This window comes from Aulonocara sp. 'chitande type north' Nkhata Bay, linkage group LG17 (genome assembly GCF_057382095.1).
Source record: "Aulonocara sp. 'chitande type north' Nkhata Bay isolate Kocher_YH1m ecotype deep benthic linkage group LG17, A_spYH_male_GT1.1, whole genome shotgun sequence".
Lineage (NCBI taxonomy): Eukaryota > Metazoa > Chordata > Actinopteri > Cichliformes > Cichlidae > Aulonocara > Aulonocara sp. 'chitande type north' Nkhata Bay.
Window position 1 is genome coordinate 26,473,756 of NC_141360.1, and position 21,617 is coordinate 26,495,372.

General features: G+C 39.1%; 1 protein-coding gene across 9 annotated transcripts in view; it reads right to left on the reverse strand.

The window, feature by feature from the left end:
- Positions 1–21,617, reverse strand: part of ppfia2 (PTPRF interacting protein alpha 2) — a 183,474-nt gene that overhangs the window by 32,377 nt on the left and 129,480 nt on the right. For all 9 annotated transcript variants that reach the window (XR_015125782.1, XM_086269667.1, XM_086269665.1 and 6 more), the window contains 6 exons: positions 17,189–17,358; positions 15,731–15,800; positions 9,209–9,319; positions 5,692–5,913; positions 4,058–4,204; positions 543–677 (listed from right to left, as the gene is read on the reverse strand). Coding sequence is in view for 8 of the 9 variants with exons in the window: in XM_086269667.1 (XP_086125793.1) it covers positions 543–677; positions 4,058–4,204; positions 5,692–5,913; positions 9,209–9,319; positions 15,731–15,800; positions 17,189–17,358 (855 nt within the window). In the remaining variant the exon portion in view is untranslated. The remainder of the gene's footprint in view (positions 1–542; positions 678–4,057; positions 4,205–5,691; positions 5,914–9,208; positions 9,320–15,730; positions 15,801–17,188; positions 17,359–21,617) is intronic.

Consider the following 21,617-nt stretch of genomic DNA (forward strand, 5'->3'; position numbering starts at 1 on the left):
TCAAAGATGGATATCTATGTTTTAAAGCGTAACTGGAAAGACAGCTGATTGAAACAAACAGTGACAAGGAGAAAGATGGAGAACAAGGCCACCAAAGGACAGAATGAAAGAGGAAGAGAGCTGCTCCAGCACTGCCAAGTATGAGCTCCAGCCAGAAGTGCCATGCAGCTGTCCCATGGTGGTAGAACAGCCAGAGCAGAATCCCAGTAAACACGCCCGCCACAAAACACTAATAAGATAAATGAATGATATCTGTTCTCTATTGGAGTTGGCAATAGCTGTGATGCCCTGTGGAACTACCTTCCTAAGAATGGAGTTCATGTCTTGGAGTTTAGCTTCCATTACAAAGTGATAATCATCAGGAGAGGAAGAGGAGCTGGAGTCAGACTATGTGGCCGAGGAAGAGGAGAGGAACATGTTGAAACGTCATGACACCACGTGGACACTTACACAAATGTACAGAAAAAAAAACGAGGGCATCTGTGGGAATACGTCAACAGCATGTGTGTTAATGTACAATATGTACAAACGTGTGCGCTTACCTTGGTGAGAGCTGCTATCCTCTGGGCTAGTTCGGCCTCAACCTCCGGGAGTGTCTCAGCCTTCCTCATGGTCTGCTGGAGTTTCTGTTCTGCAAGCTCCAACCTCTCCTGTAGTTGTCTGTTCTTCTCCTCCATCTGCACTCAAACACCACAGACAGCAAAAACATTAGCTGATAGTTGAACAACGAGACTTATGAGATTTTGTATCTGGCTTCCTGCAGATTTTGTGGAGGGATTGCAGCCAAAAGTAAACAAAAAATATAAATGTGCACGTTGTGAGGAAAAGAGTCACATTAGCCGACAGTCAAAGTTAATGTACTGAACTGGTTCTTATATAGCGCTTATCTATTCTACTTGAGCACTCTATACAACATGTTACATTCACAGTAGCACTGCATCGACATGTAAGTGGTTTCTATTTAACATTCACACACATTCAAATTCCAATGGATGCATCTGTGAGCAACCTGGGGTTCTGTATCCTGCACACAGATACTTTGGATGCGAATTGGACCAGCCAGAGATTAAACCACCAACCTCCTGATGACCTGCTCTACTTCCTGAGACACAACCACTGAAATAAATTTAAACACTCTAAACCAACTAAGGATCTGCACTTAGCTTAAATCTGGGTTCTAACTTATTGCCTTGAAGCCAATAAATTTGCAGGAATGCTTAATGCTGAAAGAAAGAATGATAAATGATTACACAGGAGATTTATTCAATAAATTACCTTCCAATGCTTTGACCATACATCATCCAGAAAAGAAATCCAGAATAGTGTTTTTCTTGCAATAACAACAAACCCTAGCAATGACAAATTAAAGTATGAGCAGATTATTAGAACACTACACTATTTGAATGAAAGAGTTTTCAGTGTGTTCCAATGCTGTCCTTGTTAACAGAGTATAACGAAAATGAACTCTATAAATGTGATTCTCTTCCTTCTTCCTATTCAGTGTCAGCAGAGCATAATTGACTGTTAGAAAATAGAATCACAAATGTTTGTCTTTCAGAGATGAGGCACACTCTGGCAGTGTGCCTCATCTCTTCTTTAGAATAGCAGAGTCAGAGTCTGCACTGCCAAGAGTGACACTGGCAACTTATAGACAGCTGATGCAGATCCTGATTAGGCATTCAGCTGGTACTTGCTATCATTAAGATGGAACTCAAACTTAGCATTAAATGAAACTGGAAACAAGTGACTTGCTTCCCCATTGGACAGTAAGAATTTTCTCCCTCACTAGCTTGGGATCAGTTTTAAGACTTATTTAAGGACTGGCTTGGCAGCCTTTGCCATCGGCGACAGATGCTCTGGTCCCCGAAGCTCCGGGCCTGGCAGCTCAGCGTGCAATAATTAGACTCTAGCAGGCCAAGTATACATTGTGTTGTGTGTCAGTGATATTTTCTGCCTCAACCCATATCGCCATCCCACGTGCTTGAGATGACACAGGGGAAACATGACAGTTTGTTTTTGTTTATTATATCCTCCCTAGGTATCCTACTACCCATCCTTTTTGCCATTTTGCTTGCCATTTCTTCTCATCCCTTCATGTCTCTATACCAAGTAATCTTCAGACATCAGCAGCCAGAGCCCAGTACAATAGCAAGTGAAACTTTGTGCATATATTTACCAAAAAAGTCTGTTTATGTATGGTAGCAGGAGTTCATTTAAAAAAACCTTTAGAGTTCAAGCATACCCCTTGCATAGACCCTTTCCCTTGTAAACGTCATGGCTGTAAATACATAAGTGGTTTCTTCTTAAGTTGTGGCTTCATACACATTTCCTGAGTGAAAAATGACTGGCTAGCAAAGGTTAACAACCCCCACCCTATGTAATCATCTGGCAGGATGAAATTAGCTTACCATTTACTTTTAGCGATTACATTCTGTTAACTATATACTTATGATTAGCAAACACTCTTACTAGTTTAGTGCCAAGTATTGAGTTTTTATTTCAGCCATTCAAACAGTTTATATCTTTAGTTAAAACTACTTTTTTAAATCTGTTTTTTAGCTAGCTTTTTTAACTGTTTATCCAGTACGTTTAGCTAACAAATTCAACAGTTAAAGTTTTAGCTAATAATTTCCACCTGGTTTCAGAATTTTAGCTGTTTCAATTATTTTGATCTTTTGTCATGATTTTATATCACAATTTCATGTACTTACACTGTGAGCTAACCATTTCAATGTTTTATATGTTTAGCAGACAGTTTTAACATATTTCATACTATTAGCTTTTCTAATAACCCACTGTGCCATTTTTTGCTTTCATCTAAATATATTTTCTTATTTCTTTGTTTTGACTGTCTCTCTCTATTGCTCTTTTACTTTTAGTCAACAGTTAAATTTTCTTCTCAAATTTGTTCAGGTTTTAGATTTTAAATTGTATTTGTTTCAGGTTAGGCTTAGTCACACATGCCCAGAGATCAGTTAGTGACTAAATGGCAACCGCCAGTTGCAAATGAAAAATGTGGTGGAAATGGTTGCCAGTCGCTTTGAAACTCATGGCTAAAGCCCATGCAGGACGAGAGACTGATCAGGCAGACGCCGGCAACTTTCATCTGCTATGAAAAAATGTGTATTCTCCAATCTGTCGAATTGTTTCTGGTAGTTGCTGGCATGAAATTGCAACCAAAGCAATCACATGGAGCAACGTCGTCTTTGTGACCACATTTCCTTGGCGACAACCAGTAACCACTTATATCTGGTTGCGGAAAATATATATTTTCCCTCATGACCAGTGATCACCAGGTGATGTCTCGTCTCTAAGGTACCCCCAGATTAACTGGTCTAGGGGATTTCACAATTGTTTTAAATAGTCACTGTAGTTGTGATGTACATGTCTAAAGTAAACATTATGCTAAAGAAAATTGTTGAGAATTATAACTAAAATATAAATTAGTGTCTAAATAACTTTCCACACAGTAAATCCAAACAGGGACTGATGGTGTCACTCTAATTACTTCTACTCATATCAGAAATTCTTTCTATTCTTCCAGAGCCCAGACAGTGTTTAAGCCTTTACTCATAAAAATGCCACTAGATCTTCTATGGCCATGCAATTTATCTAATTGGCTGCAATGAATCACAAAGAATAATTGAAAGGAGAGTAAATCTGTACAATCGCTTGACCATATTCTGCAGCATTATGTCAATTATGAAGAAATCACATGTGAGCCATGTGCATCTGCACAAAGTAAACATTTATAAAATTTCTTCCCCAGTAGTAATTTCCTCTTACATTATCTACCACGATGTGAAGAGGTTTTCTCAATGCCAGACCTCTGTGGAACTGCTCAAAGGACTATGTTAACTGACAGGAACCATCTTACACATTTTTCCTGGCTGATTCTTTTCTGAATCCAGTAAGAAAAATACGACTGATGATACAGTAATGAATCGTGCACTGCAGCTGCCATCTGGACCCATTTTTTGGAAGAAAATAGTAATCCCAGAGAGCTGATTAATGTGATTACATGGCTCACACTAACCCTGGAGTGGACTTTACAGACCTGTCTGAGGAATGCCTCCTTATTGGCCAACTCGTTCTCCAGTTTGTCATTGATGTCATGCACAGAGGTGGCTTCTCTTTGGGCACTCAGGTAACGTTTCTCCAGCGTGACAATCCGTTCCTCCATGTCTTCTTTCTGACACATGGCCTGTATAGAGACACACAAAAAAAAGACTTAATATAACATCAACTTTGGGTGTAATATTTTCTCCTGCTGCTTTGCACACATGGAATTTGTACACTACTTTAATATCAGCACCAGATGAAAACTCCATAGGGTGTCTGGACCCTCCCTTAAGTGACAGGGTGCTTGGGCATTCAGCACCTAGAGCCACTAAGCTTCCACATCGAAACACTGAGAGACAGCTGACGTGGTTCAGGGATGACTAGGATGTCTCCTGGGCACCTTCTAAATAAGGTTTTTAGACATGTCCTACCAGGAGGAAAAACCGATGACATTTCTTCACCGTATACTGGATCTCAGACTAGACCCAGTATACGGTGAAGAAATGTCATCAGTTTTTCCTGGAAGAAGTAAAGGAGTCTGGGTGTCTCTACTTAGGCCAGGATAAGCAGCAGACAGTGAATGGATGGATATTGCAGATATACAGATATTGCAGGGTCTTTACTTTACAATATAAAGAACCTTGAGCTCACCATTATTGTTAATTGGCACTGAGTAAGTAAAACTGAAGTGAACGGAATTGAATTAGAGATTCTTCAACCACTTCCTGGAATGCACACAGAAACCAGACTGCAAGTCTGCAAAATCAAACTTTTATCCCTAGAATGTGCACAAAAGTTAATAACAAATAAAGCCTCATAAAATACAAACATGCTCTGCTGTCATGAACAGAGGCAACATTATCATGGAATTTCTCAGACTTAATTTCCTCCATGGAGAATTGCTTCAGACACAAACTTGCAGTAGCACCCATTGTTTCCAAACCATACAAATAATAACAGTTATTCTTAGAACACTAAATAAACTGCTGCTGTAAGAGAAGGCATTGCAGGGTAATAAAACACGATTGGCCTGATAAGGCCATGTTTGTCAGCCCACGATAACTGCCTCTGCCCACATCGTTAGAAATCAATAGTAATTTCATCCCCAGGCGACAGGGGCATCAGCTTATGTTCATATCCAGCCCACTTCACTGATATTAACCTTGCACAGACATATAATAAATAGGACTATTATTTGGATCTTAACTGCCAGTTTTGGACACAACTGGCTCTTTTTTGTGCTTCATGCATCAACAGTCTTGAACCCGTTCAAGAAATACAAATGGTTAGTTATTTATTTAACATTAAGTGTTAGTTTGAGGCCTAGAGAAGTGTTTATCTGAAGTGTATATTTAGAGATTTTTTCAAGGACTCTTCACTTAACTCACTTCACCCGATGAAGGCATTATGAAAGACCTTGTACGTTCACAAGTCAATGTGCATGTTTTTATGTGAGAAAAAGACGGAGTAATAAAGAGCTGGGGAGAGTGTGAGAGCATATGCAAGTAGAAGCTGTTTTTAGACCACTGCTCGCTGTCTTTGATGTTTCTCTTGCAACTGTTATCCCCATGCGAATATGTGTGTGTGTGTGTGTATGCTTCCCCCTGTGCTCAGTTTCTGTGCTGTGACCTCTTTGATGTCCCTCTGGTACTTGTTGTTCATCTCCTCTGACTTGATGAGGTCCTTGCGGGCGGTCTCGAGCTCCTGCTCCACCTCGGAAACCCGGGAGGAGAGGGAGGACATGCGCTCCTTCATCTGGGCCAACTCGTAGTTCTGCTTCTCCAGCAGGTCCTGCAGCTCGACCACCTGACTCGCCTCATGGGCCGGCTCCAGAGAGCCATTGGACAGACGCTGGAGGGGAAAGAGGGGGACGTGGAGTAAGAGGTCAACATATGAAAAGGGAAAATTATCCAAAAATATGTATGCGTCATGAAGCACAAAATTTGCCAAGGGATGCTTGGGGATGATTTCTAACTTTTAGTGTACTTTAAAAAGAATTTAAGAGCTTTTTTAAAAATGAATTCCCTTGCATGACGTCTTTTAAAACTCACAAATTAAGTGAGGCTTGTGGTATATAGGTAATAAGGTAATAATAAAGTAGTAATAAGATCACTGACAAGTGAGGGTTAGTACAGGATTTGGAAATTGGTTGTTAATGTTGTGGCTAATCAAAGTAAAAAAATTCTTTCTTTCTTTTAAGTTAACATTCTAACTAGAACTTTTTCCTTGCAGTTGAAATAAATCTTTTGGATGTTAAATTATATCCCGAATCCTGAAACGTGTCTTGTAAGTCCATTCAGAATGCACACTTGCCCCACAATAATCGCGATAACAAGTGATTATATTTTCTTTCTTTTTTCAAGTGTTAACCTAGTAAAAACCCCAGTACCTAAATCAAAAATAGAAGTTTGAGCTTTGAATGCAGGAAAATAAACACACTATCGAGAGTAAAAATGAACAATGGTGCAAAGCAATTTTCTGATTTCCTGTCATGCCTCATCTTCCTGTCGTGTATTCAAGTGGGCCCTGAGAAATCAGCCATGCTTCCACTTCAGATACCATGTCTGCTTTTGAGAATGACATACATTTGCATTCTAATAAATTCAAGTTCAGGAGCTCACGGCTTTGGTTCTTCCCCTGCTTTGATTCTGGATGGTCACAAAGACTGAATCACACCAGACTCTGCTGGAGAAATTGTTTTGACACTTGCATAAGTAATCTGATTAGATTTGCAAGGTTTCCACTCCGTACAGCTCTCCTGGTCTCTGCATGAGGTAGATTAATGAGGAGGATACCGCAGAGATTCAGCTTACAAAAGAGTTTAGGGGCAAGAACAACAGAGGAAAACAACCTTATTATCGGTGCTAAATAACAAACATGCATAGTTTAAAAAAACAAATCTTGCTTTTATGCTCAATTGAGTTACAGTAAGGTGAATGAGAGGATTGAGGGAAACTGATCTCTTCATTCTCCATCTTCCTCTGTCTTCCTGCTGTATTGTGAGGCACAGCTGCCCATCTTTGGCCATCCATCTGTGAGGACAAACCTAATTGGGCCTCTCTGTCTGCTGCCTGTGATCAATGATTCACTTGAGCAAGGAACAGGATCCACTAAATCACACCAGTGATTTTAATACGAGCATGCCAGCAGTGGGCCATGCTCATAAAAGAATTTTATATCTTCTTTATTGCCAAATGGCTCAGCTGTCCCTCTTTGTATCTGGGGTTTCCATCGATGGGCTTGTTTCACAGATTTGTACCATTTAGGACCAGGATAGTTTAAAGGGACAATGTTAATAAGAGTTACCCAACATTTCAAAGGGGTGTATTGCTTTTTAACTCTGAATGACCTTTAAAAATGGTTAAGTTTGGCTATGAAACAACTGCTCTCATTCATGCCTGCATGGATAGATGGACAGATAGTCTTGAGATGCCCCTCAATTCTTTATATTTTGCTCTGAGAACTAATGTTGGCCTTGAGCAATAGTTCTCCAAACTTTCTTAAGGTCTTTCAAAGTTTCTTCTTTGAACATAAGATGCTTTTTCACTAAGAGGAATGTTTTTGTTTATTAGGCCACTTAACGCTGCCTAATGAATTATCTAAACATAAAAAAGCACCTTACTAAACAGATGAACTACACATAACAGACAAATAAGCAAATAACCACATTTTAATTGCATCTAGGCACGTTAGTACTAGCAGCCTGTTGCAAAAACACATCATTTGTTCCTATTTCTTTAGTTGAATATACAAAAAATCCCAAAGATGATGCAGTTTGTCAGACAAAATATTCTTGTACCAACAAGGTGATTCTCAAAAAGCTATTAGCTTAAAGTGACAGGGCTAAAACACCGTCTACAGCAGATAAGCAGCATTTGAAAGTCACGTCATTAAGAAATTAGATAAAACCTATGACATGAAACCTAAAAGACAGATCTGTCCCTTCAGTTACAGAAGAGGTGGTCTGTAATTCAGTGGTGCAAAAACTGATGGAGTGACAAACCAAGATATATATATATATATATATATATATATATATATATATATATATATATATATATATATATATATATATATATATATATATATATATATATATATATATATATATATATATATGAATGAAAGAATCCGGTGGGCAGGTTTTGCCATTGTCCCCTTCCTGACAGTTCCTTCTACATCTCTGTCAGTCACTCTGACTACAGTCATGCTGAATAACTGACCCTCACCATTACTGCAAGGTTAGTGTTCTTTCTTCACCGTATCACAAAACAAATGTGCCAAACAACACATGTTCATACTCTCTTATTTTATCTACACAAAACAGAGCAGATGATGGCTGTCTCCTCATTATCACATCCCTCAAACTCACACGCTCTTCATCTCTTTACTCCCAATCCCCCACCACCACCACCTCCCATCCCCCAAACCCTCGTTCCCCAGCAGACCAGCCAAGTAATAACGTCTCCATTGATCTACCCAGGTATCCTCTGCTGCTGTCTGCATGTATAAAAAAAAAAAAAAAAAAAAAAAAAGTAAAAATCCTGCATCTGCGTTTGCCTTTAAGGTGCATCATTTTGGGCTCGCGTGCTTCTGACATAAAAAGGCATCAGCGTAATCTACACCTACACCTATGCTGTTAAAATAATAATCAAAAGGAAATTTGTATTCAGCTATGGATGTCCATGTGTGCTCCTGCATAATGGCAGGGGGTGAGATCACAGCGGGAGTTTTCGCCTAACTCCTTCAGAATGCCTGCAGAGGTAAATAAATGTATGATCAAAACCATGTGATAGTCGCTGCAATACTTTAAAGTCAAAATGCCAATACAGCAGGGGGAACTAAATGTACAGGAATTATTTGTGTAACGCCACCACAGCAGGGTTGTAGACAAAATACTGATTGGTAGTGCTTTTATTTTGAAATGGAAAACATCCGGGTTACTGTATGACCGCCACAGTAAGTATATTTAATATATACATACATAATACTATGCACATTTTTAGAATAAACTATATCTTAATCAAAAACAACAAGTGCAAATATTGCCATAATGTACAGACTATTAAAGTGTAGTGTAGTTATTATAGATCCACACATAATTTTGACCATTTTTTCCACCCATATTTAAATCAAGGGAGCTCACCTTGCCATGGACCTTCTGTTGAGCTTCACTGCCCTCCAAAATGTCCTCTCCTCCCTCACCTGATGCCACTTTCCTCTGGATGTGAGCATTCTGTTCCCGTAAGGCCACAATCTGTGGGACACAAAAATATGGGGTTAGAAGTAAAAAAAAATAAAAATACAACAAAAAACCCCCTCCGCACACACTTGCCTGCACACAGCAACACAGTTTGTGTGAGACGAAAAAACAAAACTCAATTTTAAGGCTGGCATCTTCCTCAGTGTGGCTTTAGAACTTTTAGCTTTTAGCGAAGCCTCTTGAATGAGCCTCTTGTTTGCACACACGATGAGGATAAAACCACAACCACACATAATTGCAATCCTTGGTTAACTAATCATTTTCCCTCTCTTATGCAACGCTAGTAAATTACAGTATATCACACTGCATAGGAATTTTGGAACATTACTTTAACCAACATTCATGGAAACCTTGTGATTATTGAGTTTTGCAAACCAAGTGCTTTATTTCCCCACCATCAGCCATCCTGAAGCCTTAACCCTGTCACAGGGGTGTCTGACAACAATAACATTCTGGTTTGGCTTTGACTGACAACATATGATTATCACTCACTTCAAGAGAGAGAGAGGTTGACAGTGTACCTGCTGCCTACTAGTTCACAGTACTTCTTGGAGTACTTCTTTCCAGAGCCTAATGCTTATGGAGAGCAGCCATTCATTCGTCCCAGGTAGGCCACTAAATATTAACTAGCAGAATGGATAACTTCTTCTAAGACTTTCTCCGTGTATCCTACACTAGCACTAAGGTGAATACGAAAATAACGTGTTGCGAATGCATCAATCTTTTATTGAGGTCGAACATAGGCCAGCTGCACTAAAGTAAACACAGTGCAGCTTTAAGAAATGTATGAATTAATGATTCCCCTGAGAAAAGAAAGTCAAAACAGAGTAAGAAATACAAGCCAACACACGCAGTCCTGGCTCTGAAAGTAAAACTGAAACAGGGCAGATCCTCAATGCTCCTCTCTGCAATGGAAAACTAAGAAAAGCCACAAAGTCAGTCTGCAAACTGTGAGGGATGTTAAAATAGCACTGGTGATGATATTTCTGTGTGCTATTGTGCTCCTGTTCAAAATGAATTTGGCCAACCTGGAGATTTGTTCAAAATGTGAAAAGACTGTCTGCTTTTATTTCAACAATAAGCTTGGTACAGTGTGTTCCGTTTATTTTTGCAGACAGAAGCAGTCAAAGTTACACCACTGTCCACTGGTCTCAATCTCTGAAACCTCCCCTAAAAAGTAAATAACCACCAGAAAGACAACTCTAGCACTAAAATAGTTTTACAGTTATTCTCTACACGAACAAAAAAGGAGGAGCTCCTAACAAACCCCCCCCCCCCAACAATTACTACAGTACATGAGGCATGCTGATAGCGTGATGTGATTAAAGCTGCATCATGCTGGTTCTCCTCTATGAGTACTCGGAAGCTTCAGAAAAGCTTTAATCTCTGAACCATGTAGGACTCTCAAATCATGCATGTTCCTTTTTGTCCTTCTCTTTATGGATGATTCGATCAGGATTTCCAAGCAGCCAGCACCATCATTTATGACAATCCAACTACCATTACTAATCATTCTAATAAATAATTACAGTTTGAGAATGGAAATGCTGAGTGATCGTCGCCGTTGAAAACAAATTGCGATGCTTTAAAATCGTCTTTTCTCTCTCTTTCCGCAACAGACATTTGTTGTGATCGGAACAGCAAGAGGAGCCCGAGGACAATCAATGAAACCGCTGTCGATAAAACAAACAATGCAATCAAGTGACTTTGACATGATCCAGTTTAAACTCAGATCCCAACCTGCCCTCATTGACACCTGGACACGAGTCGTAGTTAATGTCGGGACCTCTTTAAAGTTGCGAGTGAGAACAGAAGATTATCTCCCACCTTCCACAGACAGGGTTTCCTTCACACTCAACTTTGCCAGCAGCAGCTTGGCTTCTTCTTTTCTGCTGCACTCTGTCTACAAAGCATCTTCTGTTCATTATTTTTAATGAGGGCATAATTATGCCTCCGTATGTTCCAGTACCATTATTTTGAGATTGTCTGTAATTTCTCCATCTCAGAGATCAAACACCAACGCCACCCATGACATAAAGGCACAATTGATGAATGGGGCGCTACTGATGCATCTCCATCGCTGAAATGAAAGAAGACAGAGAGAAGTTTGCCAGATGCAAAATGAAAAGGGTGACGAGGGACACAAGGACGAGTGGAGCTTCTTTTACAACGCAGCATCACAATTTCCTTATCTTCCTTTAGCACTTCTGGGCTCTGTGTTGACAGGAATGTCTGATGAAGTAGAAATTGGAGGAAAATGGGAAGGAGTGAAATAAGAATGGCTATGTGTGAGTGTGTGTGTCCACGGGTGTCACAGGTTGCTCTTAGAGTATGAAAGATTGATGACGTCAAGGTGAGATTTGGGGAAAAGCAAGTTTGGTGCAATGCACTTAAAATAGAATCAATCACACACCTGGGGAAAAATGCATGACCACACATAAAACATGTTTATCAAATGTTTTAGGTCAAAGGAGATTTCATTTCATGTATTAGTTTTCTTTCTTTTACAAAATCCCAAAAGAATTAGGTCAGTCTTTTTTTTGCAAAAGCAAGAAAAAAAGTACTGCTGTTGCCATTCTCAACCTTTTCTGCCAGCTTTTATTTGAAAAACCGTGAACAGAGTATTTCTCCTACTGAGCATAGTGCTGGTTTGGATCAAGCTCAGCCTGTAAGGACCTCAGTGCTAGCCCACATCGGCTCATGGGTCAGATGTTACCTTTCTATACATCCGATTATCAAATCTTATATTACCACACCATTAAAGCTGCTTTAAATTGTTAAAAACTGATTCAAATGACTCTATTGGCTATTGAAAATAATCCCATTTCTTTGCCTTAAGAAACGCTTGGGTTGCTTTTCCAGTATGCTTCAGGCCATTATCCATTTGCACTAAGAAGTGCTGTCTACTCAGTTTTGCAGCATCTGGTCGAATATTAGCAGAGAGAGTATAGCCCTGTACACTTCAGAATCCATACTTCTATCAGCAGTCACATCACCTATAAACACTAGTGGTAGTTCCACTATCATACATGCCCGCCTCACAACATTATCTCTACCATATTAGACAGATGATGTGGTATACTTCTGATCAATTAATTTTGTTGTCTAATCTGGCTTGTTGTTGCAACCTGTTATTTAGACCTTGTTGTAAACTGTCCTTTACATTCATAAAGGTGTTGGTGTTGCAGAGCTAGCCAATTGAGTTCCACTTATTAAGAATGCGCCAGATTGTTGATTTTGGCTACTCACTACTCATTAAGGTTATTTTGTTTTTTTAGCCTCTTTCACTTGCATCAACATTCTTTAGGAGCTCCTCCTATCCAAAAAAAAGACAAAAAAAAAACAACACAAAATGCAACACTTGAAATCAAATCAATTTCTTTCAATTCAATTTTATTTATATAGCGCCAAATCACAACAACAGTCGCCTCAAGGCGCTTTATATTGTAAGGTAGACCCTACAATAATATATACAGAGAAAAACCCAACAATCAAATGACCCCCTATGAGCAAGCACTTTGGCGACAGTGGGAAGGAAAAACTCCCTTTTAACAGGCAGAAACCTCCGGCAGAACCAGGCTCAGGGAGGGGCGGGGCCATCATTTGCATACTTTGCCAAATAATGTTCCCTGTTCCTTCAACAATAATGAAGGAACAGACTTCACATGACCATAAAATAGCTCATTAGTCAATTTCATTTTAAGCCTCTGAAAGTTACAAATGGTCAATCACCACGTGTAACTAGGGTTGAGTTGCTAAGAATCTGGTATGACTGCATAAAATAATATTTGATACATATTATTTTATCTGCCTTGATCTTGTATGGTTGTAATAGATTCAAATGAGCTATTGAGCTACCTTTGGGAATTTAACAGTGTCTTAAAAATATGTCTGTTTTGATTAACATCAAATAATTGGTAAGCAACAATTCATCCTCAGATAGATACCAAAATGCTCCACAGATAGAACTGCAATCACTAGCAGCAATCAGTGTGGGGCCACTTAAACACCTGTGACTGCATGAGGTTAAAGGCTGCTGATTTCTTCAAGCATGGACACATTGTCTAAATTCCTGGAGGGAAATGGGACTCATAATAGACCTCCATCTCAAATCAATTACCAGTTTGCGGGCTCATGGATCCGCCTGCCTCCCTGGAGCCTCTTAAGCGTGGACATTTTTATTCGGCAAAGCCGGTTTAACCATCCTCTCCACCACCACCTCCACCCTCCATCACCTCAAGGTCTAATCACTCATCTGTCCGCAGCTCTGACAAGTGTTGTGTTAACCATTAGAGAGGGACAGCCACGCAGAAATACTGTATGGTCTTTATAAGCTTGGAAGTGTGATGTGAGAAATATTTCAAGGTGCTGCTGAGATGTCTGTCAGAGTTTCTGCAGTTAAAAAACAAGACTTCAGGAAAAACTGTCAAAGAGAAAAAGAGAAGAATTTAGGTACCGCTGGCCTTTAGGTTTACTTTTTTAAGTTTTCAATCTTTTCTACAATTCTCTCCTTGTCTGGTAGATCGCACACTATCAAATCTTGGGTTTTGACCCCTAGCGACTTTACTCGCCATCAAAACATATCATTACAGCTTCACTTTTTCTGTCCTTCGGTTTCTTTCAGAGGTGCTCTGACCAAGTGGAGCCCTGCACTCTCATTAATACACATACCTCCACACACGATCTGCCTCTGCATCCCACCTGCCATGTCTATTTGTGTCTTCTGCCTGTCTATGCCTTTTTTTTTCCATCCTTACCCCCTCTCTCTCCTCTCACACTAGATCTCCGTCTGTCCCTCCACCCACGCCACACGCCTCCCAACCATTCCCCCTATTGCTTTTCATTCCCATCTTTTTCTTCTTCTCTTCCTTTTAGTGACTTTTACGCCAGGCCCGAGTGTCAGGCTGGCATGTCTGACAGGCTGTGAAGTGGCAGCCTGAGGGTTTTTCCTCAGCTGGAACAGGACCATCTGCAGTGCAAATCCTACTCTAGCCCGAACTAGGAGGTGAAGACGGAAAGGCCACCAAGGAAACAGTGGCCGATGTACTGTCAGTGCTTCGCCGCAGCCACTGATAAGCTGAGGTAGAGTGAAGCCTGTCGAGGTACCGTAAATGTTTCTGGGTTTCAGAGCAGATACAAAATTCAGGACACATCACAGTATGTATTAGGTTTGCATCCACGTAAACAAGTAGTATATGTTCCTGTATATATGTTATGTTTGTTCGGAATATGCAACTCAACACAAGTCTTGAGATACTGCATGTATATATAAATAGTATCTACATGTTTAATACATGAACAGCATATATTTTCTGTTATTTCAGCACATTCCCATCTCAAAGTGTGAAATATTTCTCTTCACTGTTGGCATCGGACAGATTGCTTGTCATCGTCTGTGACTTCATACACCAGCAGTGATTTTTAAGATGCAGATGAATTTAAGTGCTATAAAATTAAGTAAGTCACAATTTTATAGACCAAAGTTTCCCATGTGGAAACTTTGTGCTTTGAAGTTAGTTTTTACTCGGTTTTTACTTTGACATTAAGTCGTTTTTTAGGTTTAGATGCTTAAAGATTGGATGGGTTGAGTAAAAAACATTGCAATTGGAATAAATAAAAATGCTTGTTCATCACATTAACTCTGCATGTTCAAAATTATGTTTACTGAGCATGTTTGCAGAATCCTTAAAAAGCAGTACAGACATGCATTTGTCTGATGGGAATGACTTAAATGAAACAATAGTATTTGTTTTCCAAATTAGAAATGCTTGCTTTTCCTGATGCCTTTTATGCAAAGGATTAATAAAATAGCCAAAGTCTTTAATTCCTTATTAAAGACTATAATTTTTCTTTGTCCCATTCGTCTATATGCTACTAAGTGTTCCTTTGATGAAGAAAGCTAATAATCTACCTCAAGTCAGACACTATGCATTGGTATGAAAACAACCAACAAACCATAGTCTGAGGTTCCAGGAATTTCAGCCCATTCATTCTAGTTTTAATCCATAATCACTGATGATGCATTATCTGACAACACAAACAACAAAAAGTGTGTTTAAAAATATCACAATATTCATTATTCTACACCGTGGCCATTAGTCACAGCTTGTTAGCACTGCATTGGAACCCCTGTGGTCTTTTGCTTTAAATTTCAACATAAGGTTCCGACTTTTTAGTCTAGCCATTCTCCTCTAGCATTTCTGCCCAGAGAGGTAAACCCTTGAGACTGTTGTGTGTGAAAATTCTTGTAGATCTGCAGTTGAAATACTCAGGTTGGCCCATCTGCCACATTCAAAGTCACTTTCATCACATTTCTTTCATATGCCTAAAAGCATTTGGTTGCTTATAAGACATCTGCATTAGCAAGCAGTTAATGTAGTTACTGGTGAGTGTGGTGGTTATTACCTCCTGATTGGCTGCTGTGAGCTCCTCCTCCAAGGCAGACACCCTCTCCAGTGACACTCGTAGTCTCTCTCTTACCTGAAAATCACAAAACATGAATCACAATCTGTCTGTAGATCCTTTGTCATGGGCACTGTTATAAGCCTTCACTGCACTTAATTCCACTGGGATGGACTGATCTTAAAAGAGCCAAGCTGAAAAACGCAATCATTAGCTTCCTCTCTCACCGCTGTTAAAATCCCAGTCCAGGAAAGCAAGGGTTAACACATCAGAAGGTGCTATCCTCTTTTCCTCCCTTAGCCTTACAACACCACTTTGCTGGGGCTTCAAAGTAGCATTATACGGCTCTTACTGCTTTAAAAGCACCATTTGCGGAGAGGAGATTCCCCTTCTACACTTCTCCCTTTGTCTCTTTTAGGTTCATCATGGCTGTGATGGAACAATTACTTGCAACACATTGTGAGTGTGCACCAGATATGAGAAGAGGCTGATCCTCTGTGTCCACTCTGGGATATTGTTCCAACACGGGACCCCATTTGCCTGAGCTTATATTACCTTAAACAATGTGGACGTTGGACATGTGTTATAAATGTTGGCTTTCGGGGGGGGAATGAATGGATTACAGGGGGAGTGCTGATATTACACAGGAGGCTAAGGTCATAAATCAGCGGGATGTGAGGAGAAACACTGAGTGCGACATGTAAAGGCTTAAAACTAGAAAATGATAGCATGAAATCACACAAAAGGAAAATAAAGCACTGTTAGTATCATCTGGTCTTAAATGTTTTATCTATCCATATACATTATAATATACTATAATATGATAATTAGGGGGTGGAGCCAAATCTGAATCCAGCAAAGCACAACTAATAAGTTATTACAAATATGTTTAACATTTAAAATTAAACATAATGTTTTGGGGAGAAAGAATACATACAGTATAGGTGACTCAAAAGTAACAATGCAAAACATTTTTTCCTGATGGCTTTTATTTTCTTTCTAGATCTGTAGTATGTGTAGCTGAGGTTTTTTTCCTGGTTAGCTCCTGCAGCTAGCTAGCCAACTGGTTACTTCACCTCCACACTGTGCTAATACTCACTCAGCTTGCCTTTGACATGACTAATGACACCACACTGCAGAAATATAACACATTAAACCTAATTTTTCAAATCATTTTTTTTAATCGTCAGCTACACTTTTCACAAACCCACTAATTACTTGTGCATTTATGAAAACCAAAAAAGAATTTTAAATGTAAATAACATGTGACTGATCCAGAATAAACAAAAATACATGTATTTGTCTCCAATAATAATATAAAACACACAAGTAATTAATAATAATACAACAGAGAAGGGACATACAACCGAATCAAAACAACACATTAAAGTCAAACACATTAAATTTGGTAAAACTGAAAAAAGCCAACAGTTACACATTTAATGTATATATTCTGTCAACCTTACCTTCTCATCTAGGGCTTTATGGTGTTCAAACAAGGATTTGAGTGCTTTAAGAACTTCGACTTCACTGGAGACCCCTGAAGGAGACTGAGCCTGCCTCTTGACCACAGTCATACGAAGTGACCGCTCGTGTCTGGACACCAGGCACTCAAGATGTTCCAGCAGTAACTAAAGGGAAGAAATAGGAGAAATCAATGTTATTATCAACTCTGAGAACTGCTGAAGAATCCAAAATATGAACATTCTGAGAACACAGAAAGCCACGGCTCTTGTTCTTATTCTATTTATGGGTTTTTTTCTACAAGTGCTAGAGGAATGATTTCAAGTGTGCTTGATCAGGCTCAAAAAATGTTTCAAAAATCAAACATGACTATCAAAAAAACATTATATACATGCAACAAAGGCGATTACTTACAGAGACTGAGTCCTTTGGGAAAAAAGAAAAAATTGCAACAAAAGTGGTTTGGTGGCTTGTTATGTGACCAACATCTATTATTATTCTTAGTATCATCAAATTTTTTTTACCAATTAAAATGGCCATAATCGCTATTTACATTCTCATAAACTGTTGTGAGTTATTACCAAATTATGGTATAAAAGTTCAGAATCACTGGAGAGAATGTTTTCCAGTAAGAAAAGTTTGCTTTGTATTCTTGCAACGCCTCATCAATGTAACTGTGCGAACAATGTATATATAAAAAAGGGGGCAGATAACTGCAAAGGCAACGCTGTCCTTTCAACAAAAACACACAAAAGTGTAATCTATGTTGCGAGGTAACTTGTCAAGTCAACAGCCAGCAGAGTGCTACACAAAGACAGAGAAGAAATGCGGAGCTTGGAGGCAGGCTAAACAAAAGGCAACTACACAACAAAAACGGGGAGTAAACAATCATGTGTGTTATTCAGCAGAGATAAAACGTTATTTGCTACTGTAGCCTGCTCAGGTTCCACTGTGAGATCAGTGTAGGATCGTCTGCTTTCATTTCATTTCCCCTAGTGAGGCAGATCGTGACACTTCTTTCCCTCTCTGATGTCGTCCAGGGCAATAATAATATAGCCTCGAGATAATGATCTGGTTATAGGCTAAAGTTACAGCTCAGAATGATCTGTGTGCTCTTTCTGACCTTACTGGTTATATTCCCACCATACCTTTAACTGTCCAAACATCTCCATCTGAGACTACCTAACATAGTTAGCTGGTGTAAGTGTATTCCATTGCAAGTGTATTCCAAGTGTAAACCATTGTTATTAAGTCAAAATACCACTGACATCTCTGCTGAAGTAAAAATAGGCTAAATTATTAACATAGATCTGAAAAGATTCTTCCATAGGCTACATAGCACCAATTGTGGCAAACAGATAACCATGAGTAACCATGAAAACTCCTTAAAATTGCCAATACTGAGGCAGCTAGCCCTCAAGCATAACTGTAACAAGTAACAAGATTTTTTTTTCTTTTTTAATTTTATTAGTTTTTTAATTTTTTTAAATTCTAAATGGGACCATAATTTAGTAAACTAAGCTCACGCTGTGGTCAGCAAAGTTTGAAACTAGAGTTTGAGAGTATAAACTCCTCAGAAAGCTTTTACTAACATGATAGATGAAGAAAGCCAAAAGGTAATTTCCCAATGTTTTTGTGTTATGCCCCGCTGGCTATTTAAAAGAATGCAGATTTAAGGCTCCTTGTAGTCTTAATCTTTGTGCCAATAGCACTTCTGGTTTGACTTTTAATTTTTATATACAGTCATGTCAAAAAGACAGTTTTCACAAACATGCAGTCCTGTGAAAAACAAAGTACACACCGACTGCTTCTGTACGAATTAAGATGATAGGTAGCAGCTTAATGTCAGCAACACGATGTCTCCATCTTCCCAGACATCCAATCGAATTGAATCAGGGGTCAGACTGCGCAATGCTCAGACGAAGTGCAAAAATTTGTAAGAGCTACATCTACATTGGCCCTACAAGGATCTGTTAGTGTTTAAAATATCGCTTTATAAAGAATATGGCAGCACAGCTCAGGTTTGTAAAGTTGCATCTGAACAAATAACATGTGTCCTGGAACAATGTCCTTTGGACAGATGACACCAAAATAGAGACAGACATCTGCAAATATGTCAAGCACGGTGGTGGATGGTGATTTGGGATCACTTTGCAGGCCTGAACACCTTACAGCCATGGCTGCCAAAAGTAGTTCTGGAGCATGATTACAGATTACAGAAGTAATAATCGTGCTGTAGATGCCTTCTTACTTTTAATGAAGTATTACAAAGTTTATATTATGAACTTTTGTTATCTTAAAGTTTCAAGTAAATTTGGCTACCACTAGCCAAAGTCAATAGATCCTTTTCAAAATTTCCTTTTTGTGCCAACTGAGTATACTGACTACTGTGCAGCGCCAGTAGTCCAACATTTAGAACAGGATTGATCTTTTCATCTAACTGAATTTCCCAAAATGTAAATGTAAAAAGACAAGAGTGCTAGCTTAGAATATGATATTCTTCAATATATGGTTCCAAATAAAGTAACAGAAATAATCAATAGCATTCTGACTCATTTTAATGTCAAACACACCTGACAAAACAAACCAAAAGCAGCAAAATCCATAAAAATGTTTGATTCCTTTTTTATGGGGGGATGTCTGCAGGATCCTAAAGATATATTTTCAATAGAAAACACTGGAGCAGGCAGAAGTGATCAGAATCTCTGCAGGAGTGAGGTGTAAGAGTCGAACAATGAAAACTTGCAGTGAAAAGAAGACCCCTGCAGAGCACTGCTGTATGAGTGTAGTCTCTTCATTTGTCTCTCTGATTCAAGTGTCCCTGAGAGATCCATCAACATCCATCATGTCTACATATATAATCCTGCACACTCAACAAAATGCCTACTGTTGATTCAATCAGGAAGTCAGTGTTTACTCAACAGCACCCCATTTCCAATTTCGTTCAGTAAATATTTTCATTATTTATCCGATCTTGTTTTTCTGTCTCTGTCTCTACATCAGCTGCCGAAAGTGGGGTCCGTGACCCACGGCTAAGTGGTGCACAAAATGAGTTGTTGTAAATCCTAAAATGTGGCATGACATTGAAAAGTGCATATCTAGACAAGGATCTTTTATGCCAATGAAGCAGGCATATTGGGCCCATTACTCACATTATCTTTGTGCCAACAGCTACTCTGATGCGACTGTGAGACATCACGTAAATCTGTCATGAAATCACTCACTTCACTCGGGGTACAACAGACTGTTCTGCTGCTGCAGAGATTGGCTTGTTAGCCAGCTAGCTAACTGGCCGGCATAGAGAAATATTTGAGCCAGACCACGTTGTCAAGTTACGGTTCGAGGCCAAACTGAGTAAGAGCAGCAACAGAAGACCAGATCTGAGTCACGCTTTCTTAGTTTCAAGCAAACAAACCATGATGCTAGCCAGCTTGTTCATGGTGTAGATTGAATTAAATGATCCTTTTGTAAAAGCGCATGTGTGGAATTTACATGCTTAAAACTGCAATTTGGATTTATCAATATAAAACAGATGTAAAGGACAATGTTTAAAAGGTTTTATAACACAAAGAATTTCAGTGGCATTTGAACTCAAATGCTCAAAGTAATTAAATAGCATAATTATTACATAATGAAAATTTTAAGCTGATGAAAACTGATAATTTATGATTAGCATGAACCCTTTTACAAAACAAATAAGCCCCACCTAAAAATATAAATTCAGAGTACTTTTATTGGTGTGGTGGCGATAAGTGACCCCGCGCCCCTTGTGATTGCTTTAATAAGTAACAGGTCGCCATGATCGCACACAGTTTGCAGCGCAGACACTGAATTGACTGTAAACTAGAGCTTGAGCTTAACTGATATGAGTAGATATCAGCTACTTGCAAATATATTGATATCTGGATTTTTAACTTGCCAAAAAATGAAAATTTAAAAAGTAAAGATGAAATGTTGTTACACATATCCTTCAAACTTGTGCTTCATCCGATATATCCGAGTTTTTAATCAATAAATATCGGTATTACTTGCAAAAATCTTATATTAGTCAGTATCTACTGCAAATACCTGAAAACTACTCACCAAGCAGTAGTAAAAGTGAAACGTGTGAGGCGAACAGGCAACAGAGAACTTTGATCTACAAAGTAAAAGTTGTGGCTTTTGAAGTGTTTTGGTTGAAGTGGCAAGGCACGACTTTCTCTTTTTCCGATTTGCCCCAAACGTTTCCAACTTTCAGCTAACAGAGGAAAACGGTGAGTGTTTGCAGACAAGTCTGCATCTCACATGCAAACTGTTGGCAGTCTGCTTGAAACCAAAGCAATCATGGTTTCGGTGCAGCACCCTTTTGGCGACTGATTTCACCTAGTTTGAGTGAGCAACCTCCAGCAGCCGCTCACTCACTAAGGGTCTACACATTTTCTCTGCT